We start from the raw sequence: 11,654 nt of genomic DNA on the forward strand, positions 1-11,654 counted from the left end.
ATATATCCTTGTGTCCATCTCTCCCTCTACCTTCTTATTTCTTGTTGAAGCCAAACTATATTTGCTCTTCTTCATTGGCGGGTGTAGGTGGGGGTAAAAGTAGGGCTCGAGGACAGGACTGGGAAGGGGAGTAGATATAGGAGGGTGTGTGTCGTGGGGGTGCGGGGGAGCTCTCTGAGGGGTTTGGATTGGGGTGGGATCTTGGGTTCAGAGGGTTCAGCTGAGGAGAGAAATAAATTCATAAACAACAAAGGAGACGTGACGTCATGTCGAGGGGCCGTCCAACCTGCTGGCTGAATCTCTGCTTCCACGGAAGAGCCGGATCGTTCACACCACGTGTGTTTGCGTGTGTGTACTGTATGTGTGTACTGTCTGTGTGTGTGCGTGGCCTTTGTGCTATCTTCCAGAAAAGTCTTGTGGACTTTGAGCAAAGAAGCTGGAGTTGGATGGCAGGGTTTTGTGTCTGCAGTGAGCGATCCGGGACAAGGGGAAGCCTTCCAATACTTTGCTTGCGTCTCATTCAGTCCGTTTCTAGGACTATTTATCCAGCAGCTGCAATAAGGAATTAGCCGTTCTATGTTTTATAGAAGCAAGATTTACTTTTTTCTCTTCAAATAGTCAATAGTAAGTTGGGGGAAAAAAAAATTGCAATTAAAATTTTTAAAAATATTGATTTTTACTTTAGAATCGACTCCAGCATCTTCAAAATGATACAAGCTCAGAGGTGAGCTCTGATTGGTTGGCTTGTCTCGGGACAGCAGCTCAAACGCCAGTGATTGGCTGCAATAGATAAGGTTGGCCATGTATGAGTAAACTGATTTCCTCTTTTAATGATTGACATAATACAGTATCTTCAAAGTGCTGATTGCTGTTCCGCTCACATTGATGCAAGAAGGGAAACAGAGATGTAGGAATTTGCCAAGGACCAAAAGAAGAAGGGAGAAAAAAAGTGAAATTCCTCGGAATATCCTTCCTGCTTGCCCACCAATTCAGTTTCTCAAACACCTCAAAATTCCTCCCCCCTCTCTTCTGGGCTCAGATGGAGGAGAGAGACTGAAAGAAGAGGGCAGAACTGGGGTTCTGGACAGAGACTGATCAGAGTATTTTTTTTTTTCTATTTATTTTAATTTCCTGACTGTGAAAATGTGTCGAGATGCAGCGAGATGGCAGAAATGTCTGGACGCGCTGGTGTCGCACTCCCCACGTGCTTCCTGATGTCGGATGATTAACATGCAAATGTCCGCAAGTTCTCCTCGCTGCTGGCTCGCTGCTTTGTGTCACTGTGTCTGCTCATGACAGTTCATGCTTCCTCTCCCTCTCTTTTTCTTCTTTTTTTTTTTTTTCTCGTGGCACACTGTCTTTCTTAACTCCTCCTTCCTCTCTCTCTTCCTCGTCTCACTACAGCATGTCCCCTCCCTTCCTTCTTCAATGTCCTCCCCACAACGCAACCCCCCGCCGCCCAATTCCGCCCTCCCTTTTCTCCGCTTCCCTCTTGGCAGAGGTGCCAAAGTGGGCAGGCAGACCGAGGCAAACGCATCACGGGGCAGAGCAGAGGGCGAACCAAAAGCTGGCTAATTGATCATGTGTGTGTTTGTGTTTTGGTCTGCCCTCGCTCTCTTTCTGTATGTGTCTGTTCCCAAGTTAGACTCCGGTTTGGTGACACGCTGCTGCAAGTAAGGTGGGTCTTTGATTTTTAAGCTCTTCTCCTCCTTGCTGTGTACACAGTGTTTGATATTCTGATTTGTGCATTTTTAATTTTTTTTTTTTTTTTTTGGTTACAGGGCTGTGTGAGAGCAGACGTCCCTCTGTTACTCTCTGTACGGACGGACGTACTCACGCCAGTAGGAGGGGATTGTGGGAAAGGGGGTGTAGCTCTCAGAGGGTGCGCTCTACTCCTCTCGCTTCCCTTCTTCCCGCCATCACGGCCCTCTTTTCAGCCAGTCGTCCGGCCAAGCCAGCCCGTCCGCCCGCCCGCCTCACCACATACAGGCCTCAGGTATTTTTTTTTTTTTTTTTTTTTGCCTCGATCCCTGCGACAACCTCTTCTCGTCTTGCTTACTGTCCTGCAACATATCTCCTGCAGTTATCTCTCACCTTCTTCTCTGCTCTCCATCACGGTCTTCCTCCCGTAAAACGTGTTTGCCGTCGCTGGTTGCCACGCCGCACCGTGCTCGCCACCATTTTGGCTAAATGGACGTAGCGAGAGAAACTTTTCCTTCAGCTCAGAGTTCAACTCCCTGCTGACCATCCTTTTACTACTCCTTACTTTGTCTCCTCTTCCTCCTCCCTCCCCATTGCTCCAGCAGGCTCTGACAGGACGGTACACAGTCTCTTTGTGGTTGTCTGTATCTGAACAGGTGTCTGTTTGGAGACTGGCGTTAGGAATGCCAGGCCGTCTTCGTCACATCTGACCCAAGAGGGTCGACTCAGCTAGACAGCCCCGGTCAGTAAAAGTTAACCGCTGATCAACCAGTGGAAAATCTCGTTCCTCTGCGCCATTTTGATAGCTAGCACAAAAATAATGACCCTGCAAATTATTCCACTGCAAACTCGCGTGCACTGTCTCATTGGTACTACCGAGAAGTGGCACCGGACTCAACGACACGTGCATTTGTGCAAACATTAGTTTAGTTTTATCTCTCCAAAATGCAGGGGTGTGGCAATTCGCTAAAGGTCGGGTGATTGTCCTGAAACATTAACTCGCAGTCGATAACATATAAATATCTATGACACGGTGACAGTTGAGGGGAAACCGGCAGTAACGGGAATGAGTTCAAGCAAACAGTCGGTGCTGGTATGTCATAAAGACTTCGAGTTCTTCTTTTTAGTTGTCAACTGTAAAGCAAAAAGATCATCTGCTCTCATGCTGAAAAAAAATATCCTTTATACACGAAGAGTCATCTTTGTTTGCCTACTTCCTATAAATAGCCAAGAGATTAATGTTTAACTACTAAGAACACCAAGAAACGTCAGACACCAGTATAAGCTAAAAACATGCAAATACAGATGTTACTTTTGACTTTGAGAGAACAGAAGAAGTGAATTAACAAACAGCTTTCCTAAGCTTACTTGTCGAACTATAATGAAGTATCGGCATGCAAAGTTTGGACTGTATTTGAATATCTTATTACCTTACTGTATCTAGGTCTAAATAGGGGTTGGCGTTAAAATGGCGCCTACGTGCCACGTGTAAACATGAGCAGACCCTTTCAACATGCCCCTCACAATTCGTGGTTAAGCTGTTACCAGTTTCTTTTTCATCAGGCTTTGCCATTTCACTTTGCTTTGCAATAATTTATGCCGCAAACTAACGCTCGCAAATGTTAGCTAATCAATAAAAGAAACACTTTCATCGGGGTAACTGATAGAAGAGGATAATTTACAAAAAGTAGTTTGAGGAAAAAATAGAGAACAAGAGTTACAGTAGAGAGGCAGAAAGAGAGAGGTAGGAGTGGGAGAGCTCTTTCCCCGCCCCTCTCTTATCCTCAGATGAACTTATCGTGTTGCCTCATAATGTTTCTGAGCTTTTTTTTTTCTCCTAGAGGCAGTCAGGCTAACTTCCTGCATTCAGCCTCGGCTCAGTTGATTGGCTGATATCTTGGCTGACCGGCCACAGTTTGCAGCGAGGCAACAGGAAGTTTCTCTTCTCATGCAGGAAGCTGCAGCTGTTTCATCCTGACATACACCACTTTGCACTTTTGCACGCTTCTGAAAAAAAAAAAAAAAACAGAAACATGCACGCAAATGCACACACCCATTCTGAAAAGGAATACCTGTGTATATGTGCATTGTATACATATCTGTGTGTATGTATCGAGGCTGCATGTGCATGCATGTTTATAGAATTTGTAAATGCTTTAACATGTAGGCGTGTAATGACAAGTCAGATAAACACCGTTAGGCATCAGAAACATTTGAAACCACGGTAACGCCACATCTAAATGGGGGAAAAATGTAAAAAATTGAAAACCCTGAGAGAGGAAGGGAAGTGTAAATGGAGAAAACTAAAGTATTAAATGTTTTTAAAAGTTCTGATGTGTAAAGAAAGAAAGAAGCTTTTAAAGAATCAGCAAACTGTTGTCAGATGGTATTTATGGTATGATTAGATGGCCATTTATTCTTTATTAAATTTTGGGACATGTGCCTTAACCTACTTTAAACATTTTAGTGTATATTTACTAAATATTTGAATTAACTGTCACTAAGCCAAGTTATTAATAGACATTATGTTTTTCCACTCTAAATGACCTTTGTGAGATTTCAATATTTTTCACATTGTGAAAAATACCACAATTTCATGGTATAAGCTCAGTGTTTTAAAGCTAAAACATGTCACTTCACACATTTTAATTATAAACTGAACTCTAATCTGTTCAGTTATGGGTGGGACCTCTTTAAGCCTCAATGTCCATGTTTTCTGCATCCATAAACATTTCCAAACCGCCACATTTGTCTACTTTAGCAGCAATAAAAATGTGGATTAGTCTTCAATCCACCAGACGATCGGCAGCCAACAGACTGCATTACTCTTTGATCCGTACAGAAAAATAGTGTAAAATTTGGTTATTACCCAACATTTTAAACACAATCTTTTTTTTTTTTTTTTGTCAAACTCAAAGTTGTCTTAAGAAGCGCCATGTAGCTCGCAAACTCTTGGTGGACTAACTAACAATTTTCATTTACAAAACCAGCATTCTGGGGACTGTTTTGAAAACCAAAATGTAATAGAGTGACAAGGTATGAATAATTCGTAAGCAATGTGATAATATCAAAACTGGTTTACTGTTAGCCACTAAGAATGCTAATGGTAGCTTCATCTACTGCAGAGCTTTTTATTGTTGGTAAACTGTCTTCTATCAAATCTTGACAGTTGTGTAGCTTCGGTTCAAAGGTCATTTAGAGATGAAAAACATAAATTGAATAATGGCACTTTGAACAGGAACTCTTTGCAACTTGATAACATATACAATCTTTATTCTATTTAAAAAAAATACATGAGTATTGTGTTCCTAACGTTCTAGTATAAGAAACAGCTTAGACTGAAACAGACACAAACTTGGACTGAAATATTTCACACTGATTACAGACTGTCCAGAACGCAATTTGTAATCTGAGAAACCTTTATTCTGTTTTGAAATAAAATCTTTATTCTTAATTTACAAATAACAAACTACAATATGTCCATGCCTTATTCTTGTTATTCAGATATTTTAAGTAGACTTGTCATCATCAGCTGGATGTTTCACTCACCCTATTAGAGTTCGGCATTTTGATATCTTGACTTCAACAAAAATGAGAAAACATACCTGTTGAATTTATTTTGCAGGATATTGTACTTTGCTATTCTGCTTTTTACAGAGTAATTACTCCAACAATTACATTTAGTTCATTTATATAGAAACCTTCACAAAAAATGTAATATAGAGGCAATTTACAAAAACAAAAACAAACAAACAAACAAACAAAAAACAGCTTTATAGATGGTAATAAATAGTCAGTTCTATCATTAAAACACATTTAAAGTCACTTATAGACATTTAAAATTGACCGGTAATAAAACAGTGCAGGCAGGTTAAATTTATTATGACAGTTGGTAAGACCTTTTGTCTTACCAACAAGTCTCTGGCTTTGCAGCAATCCCTACTAGGATGCCAGCAGCATAGTTCCTCAGGCTGTCTTCATGGCTGCCATAGCTTGTCGACCGTAGTTCTAAACCAGCGTTGTGATGGGCGTCACAACTTTACTTTTAACTGTCCATTGGTGGTTCAAAGGAGCCTTTTTTTCATAGTGAGTGAAAAGTTCATTAGGCATCTTTCAGCCAGCTATCCAGCAGTGCAGAGCAACACGTGGCAGGGACAATGGTTTGTTATTCCATACTCCATACAGCTGGAAAAACTCTGATCACTCCAAATACTTTAAATAGGTCGAAATGTGTGACGGACATTTGAGCTGTATCGTTTTAAAATAATTGGTTATCTACTGGCGTACAAAAAGCTCAAGATATTTAAATATATCGCCTATAGTTTTAGTAAACCTGGCACTGTTGTTGGACTGAAAGCAGAGTTGTGAATACATTTTTGTTGTCATGACTATTTTATATTTTTAATATATTTTTTTTATGTGTTCCAGTTTTTTTTTGTTTTTTTTTTCCTTTGGTTGCTTAAACTAACACACCACAAAACCGACATGATTCTTTTGTGGTATTTGGGAATAACGAAGCGCTTAAAAATATATAACATTTTCCTTGAAAGTCCATAAATTTTCCTGCCTTATGGGAGGCCTAATGTGCTTCCCACTGTCATATTTTTATCTCTTGCTGACGTCTCCGTCCAGCTTTTTCATCTGTATAATTATACGTAGTCGTATGCGGAAGAATCTAATAAAATTAGCTAGTAAAGCAGTAGCTCCTTAAATGCATGCAGATGAGGCAACTGGCCTGTTTGTTTTTGTGTAAGCAAATGCATATGGCCTTACACCCATGTATGTACATACACATACATATGAGCCCGAGTCGTGTGAGTGCTTAGCCGGGTTGATGAGGATATAAAGAACATCAAAGCGGGCGCCACGCCAGGTAGCATGGAGGAGGCTCAGAGCACGCATCCTTCGTTCTTGAGTGTAGGAGTGAGGCCTTCTTTGGAAGGGTAGGAAGATGAAATATGCTGGTTTGACAAATTCTCTGTAGCATTTTTTTTTTAAATAGAAGATCAGAGAACCTGGCTGGTGTGAATTAAGACATCCGTATGCATTTCTATAACAGAGAGATTTCTTCATCCTTCCATCTATTGTGTGGCATGCTTCCTCTGCCAACACCAGCTCCCCCACTGAGCCTCCTCCTCTTTTTCTTTTTTTTTTTTTTGCCCACCACCTCCTTACTCCTTATTGAAATTCTGCCTGGCACAGAGACGCTGCCCATTCTTGGCACAAAGCTCAGAGAGAGAGAGAGAGATGGAGAGAGGCAGAGAGTGGGAAGGAAAAAACACACACACAAGAACCTGCACCAATCGACGGGTCCCCCCCCCTTTCTTTCTCCTCCTCCTCCTCCTCCTCCTCCTCCTCAGTGGCGTCTCTGTGCCAAGCATTCATCCCGTGTCGTGGACGAAGGGACCAGGCAAGTCAGTAGGTATTTCCTTGCCTCTGCTTCCTGTAATAATCCGCTCCAAAATTGAGGAGTTTTCTTGGCAGCTGAATCTTCTGCGAGCACGTTTTTTTTTTTTTTTTTTTGAGAGAGAGAGAGGGGTGGTTACTAATTCATTTGTATATTAGTTGAGGAGTACATCTTAAATCCTACCTCCAGGGGGTGAGAGGAAGCTAAGGCCTTTTGTTTCCATGATATTTACTGAATTTTGCATGTATTTCTATTGAAGAGACGTTTTTTTTTTTGTTGTTTTTTAAACTGTGTTTGAACATAAGGAATAATTCTAATTGAATCTTCGAGATTGTATAATGGGCAGATAAACAGAGGCGAGTTCGTTTAGCGCCAGTTGTAAAAGCAAACATTTCTAATTATGAAATAAAAGTAAAGAAAGGGATGGAAATGACTTGCAACAGAAATCTTTTACCAGGATTTTGTTTCTGTTCTATCAGATTGTTATAACTTACAAGCAAAGCTTTAATCTTTTTTGCTCAAAAAGCAACTTGTTGACTTTGAAGATATGGAAAGCTATCTGCTGAGAAGATCCAAAGAGAAACGAATAAGAGTAGTAAGTCGTGCAGCTTTAAAAAAAAAAAAAGAAAAAAAAAAACTTGTGTCTGTCATCCAAAGACAAATGATTGCGCTGAAACAGGAAATTGTCTGCAGAAAAACATTTCATTCTGTCACAGCAGAGTGCTGTTATCAGAGGGCAAGGGGGCAAAGATTCATGGTCCTTGGCTCACTCCTATTGCAAGCTTGAAGACTTGTAGCTTTTATTCTGCAGCAACAGATGCAAAGACAGTCAGATGGACAGATGAGATTTATACATTTCGTCCCTCTCTCTTGTCTGAGACCCTGCCCAGCTGCCCAGACGGGCTTTAGGGGGGCATTTATTCTGTAGCTGCTGACAGAACATGATTTACCTCAGCTGAGCCGGGCATGCCCTCCTTCTCTTATGTGGCTTAGAAAATGTTTATAGTCTCAGAAGAGCTCGCGTGACAGACAAGCTCCGGCCTTTACTTACCTTCTAGCCTTTCCCTTCCTAGAATGGGACAGCAATTATTGGCAGTTTAACCCACAAGCATTTAATGTTTAGAATCAATTTATTTGACTAATTTTCCCCCCAAATAATCTGTTTGAGTTCCTCTCCAAGCCGTCTAGTCAGGGGGATCGTTCTTGGCAAGCAAACACAGTTCATAGATCTTCTACTAGCTCTGTGGCAGAGGTGGGCATCACGCCAGTTCCCTCACCACCACCCCCTCCACCCTGCCCCATTTTTTTTTTTTTCGTGTCTGGTCTTCTGTGATCAGGCTAGAGGGGTTTACAGCATACTAACTGCAAACTAGTCTGGACCAAGTCTCAGGGGTTGCGACTGTATGCTAATTTATGCAAGCGGTGCACCTTCTAACTCATTCTGCGTCTTCTGAGGCCCCCGGCCTGGCATTTAGTCTGGTGCTTATTAACTCTTCGGTTGCTGCTGTTTGAATCTGTTGGCATGCTTCGACCCCGATCTCAGCCGAACGAGCCACATGTGAGCACTCCCTTCTCTGTGAACTGTCCAGCTGTCTAACAAGAAATAGTTTCCTCTGCCTCAACGTTCGTGATTGAGCGTGTCGTCTGGGTCGGTTGGCTTCGGCTCACTGCTTGGCACAAGGTTCGTCCTCTGTAACTTGCGATAGAACAGCTGTTCTCTCTTCATTGTGAGGATTGCAGGCTCAGGAATGAAAATGGAGGAGAAGAAGAAAAAACAACAACAAAAAAAAAAAAAACGACACGCAAGGTGGACCTCGTAATGTTTTTAAGCAGACCTAAAATGGCCGAAGCCTTGCAGGACGCCATTTTGTGTTTCCTCGTTGTGTTTTGGGGGGCAGAATCCCAGCTTTGTATTCAATCAGAGACAGCTGGTGGAAGCTGTGTTTGCAGGCATCTGTGTGTGCGTACCTCCGCCTGAGAAGCAGCAGCCACTCCAACGCAGGGATAGCCCCGCTGGAATGAGCTCAGTTTTTGGCAAAACCGGAGAAGGATTCCTGGCAGAGAATCGAACTACTCTCTCTCTCTCTCTGTCTCTCTCTCTTTTTCTTTCCTCGTTCGATCACATGCCAGAGTCTCAGGAAGCTTGTGAGTTGTTTGCTAAGATTTTGCACACTGGCTGTTACTTTCGCATGTCCGTCTACCATTAAATTAGTTATCTGTAATTTATTCCGGTGGGAACAAAGCTACATATTTCTCTTTAGCAACAAAAAAGCTACGCCGATCAGTAAGAACATGTGGCGCTCCTTTGGTTTGTAGTGATTATCGTTTTCTCAGTTTGTCGCTGTCGAAAACTTATCATGAAGCATCATTAGCTCCCAGAAACTGAGATTTTCTAAGAAACTGTTTTTAGGAACCGCCAAGACATTAGTTTCACTCTGTTCCACAAATAAATTGTCTGTCAACATTTCATTGAAGATGAACATTTGTTGAAGTGACGTCCAGCATGATTTTCAAAAATTATTTAATTAACATTCTCTGTCTCTTTCTTTTTCTCTATATCCTTGCAGGAGAGTGACATTTGTGGATCTTTGGTGTGGACGCAGCATAGATTGTGTCCTTGGGGCTGAGGTAGTAGATTGAATAGTTGTGGGGTTCTTTAACCTCTTTTTCAGATAACTATACAATCTACTGTCTTTCCCAAGGAGACAGCTGAGCCAACCAGTCGTCAACTATCGTCTAAAGATGGACAATACTGTTGCCTTGTCAAAATGCATGCAGTAATTGATTTAATATCTATAGAGAGAGGGTTATTTTTATTACTTCCTCAATCAGTTTATGTGCGGTGTGTTTGACTTGGGTTCTGTCAGGGTGAGGTAGTAGGTTGTATAGTTTGGTAGGTGGGACTGCACCCTGCTGAGGTGATAACTATACAGTCTATTGCCTTCCCTGAGGAGTCCACTGAACAGTTCAACACAATCTCTTTGCTGGAGTGCTTTATTATTATTATTATTTTTTTTTACAGACAACATAAAGAATAGGTAAATGTCTTACAGGAGGATTTATATGTATTTTATAGCTTTTTTTGTGTGTGGACAAAAGTTGTTACATGCTTTAAATATGTACATCTCAATAAAACTAGTCTTCTCAAATCAGTTGTCCAGAAGTCACCGAAGCTAAGAAGTTAGTTATTTTTACTCTCTCACATCAACACAAACGCACACACACACACTCTGCAACTCTGATTCTATCTGAACAACAATCATTGAGTTTGTTGATGCATGGTGCCCTCTAGTGGAGCTTTAATAAATTTCTGTCACTAACATAAAGCCAGCATTAAAGCAAGAGTTGCGTATCAAGTTGAATCTTTGTAAACAGTCTTCATGTGTTAAATGTAATAATAGCAGAAATGATTAACGCTATACAATGATAGATTGATGAAATACCACAAACAAGTCTTACACAAACCCTTTTTTTCTGGCTCTGCAAACACACATTTACATTTCTTAATCTAGTCACTTGTTATGGCTTGCTGAATTGACTCATTTCTGGTAAAACAATTGAGCTTCAATGCGAGATGCTTCCATATTTGACCGTAGGCCTTCTGGATCTTGGGGATGCGACAAGCGTAGACCACTGGGTTGACTGCTGAGTTGGCGTGAGACAGGAGGATACCTGCAGGATGATCGGTTTGTTACTAAATCAGTAAATTTATGCAATATATACGGCTGGAATATTTTGGAACAGCAGTTGGTGAGTTTGGTCCATAAACTGGGTCGTTCGCATAAATAAACTGATTGTTGGTGGTCCACATTTATTTCTTTAATATTTTAGTTGATATTGTTGACAAATATAAATGATTTAATAGTTATGGTTCCAGATCTGCTAAATTATAGAGGAAACGACTTCAAGGATTTCTATAAAACAAAGATTGGATGCACAAATCCAATCTTTGGATTGGATTTGTGCAAATCCAATCTGGTGAGGTTTGTTTTAACCTCACCAGACTGCATACTTCTTGTGGCCAGCAACAAACACACGACATACTTCTGGCTGGATATTTGACCACTATTCTTGGCAGGATTTAAATCAGTTGATTTTTCTTCTTTTTTTTTTTTTTACTGTGGACCTGGACTTAAACATACACAGGAGTCTTTAAATAGAGTTCAGCAGCTGCTTTGGGAATCCTAATCTTAGCCTGATGGGTTCATTGTCCTGTTCAAAGCCTACTTGTGTCCCATGTTTCAACATTCTTGCTGCTTTTTCAGGTAACGTTAGTCCTCTTTCATTGCTATTTCACACATTTTGATGTATTAACAAAATAATACACAACAAGATGCAACCACCACTGTACCTGTTTGCAGATGGCACATAATTATTCGTAGGTTTGATCACCTCAGCTTGACTTTTCAAAGCATATGTCCAGTGGTGGGAACTTAAGTACAATTTTCGTGTATCTGTACTTTGCTTAAGTAGATTTAATAATGGGTACTTTCTACTTTTACTCCACTACATTTTACAGTAAGTATCTGTACTTTCTACTTCACTA

The 11,654-nt window shown here is 41.0% G+C and overlaps 1 protein-coding gene and 1 long non-coding RNA gene across 2 annotated transcripts in view; one reads left to right on the top strand and one right to left on the bottom strand.

Annotated features, from left to right (window-relative positions):
• Positions 1-219: 219 nt before the first annotated feature.
• LOC106946656 (uncharacterized) lies at positions 220-10,254 on the top strand. Its single transcript, XR_001424809.1, has 4 exons — positions 220-1,238; positions 1,405-1,678; positions 1,782-1,996; positions 9,676-10,254. It is a non-coding gene; the product is annotated as an uncharacterized LOC106946656 (long non-coding RNA).
• Positions 7,213-11,654, bottom strand: part of LOC106946654 (adenosine receptor A1) — a 12,329-nt gene continuing 7,887 nt past the window's right edge. Inside the window, exon 3 of the mRNA XM_015031159.1 lies at positions 7,213-10,780. Coding sequence (XP_014886645.1) covers positions 10,617-10,780 — 164 coding nt within the window. The 3' untranslated portion in view covers positions 7,213-10,616. The remainder of the gene's footprint in view (positions 10,781-11,654) is intronic.

Source organism: Poecilia latipinna, unplaced genomic scaffold, assembly GCF_001443285.1.
Source record: "Poecilia latipinna isolate Pla-1442-1.1 unplaced genomic scaffold, P_latipinna-1.0 Scaffold199, whole genome shotgun sequence".
NCBI classification, from domain to species: Eukaryota; Metazoa; Chordata; class Actinopteri; order Cyprinodontiformes; family Poeciliidae; genus Poecilia; species Poecilia latipinna.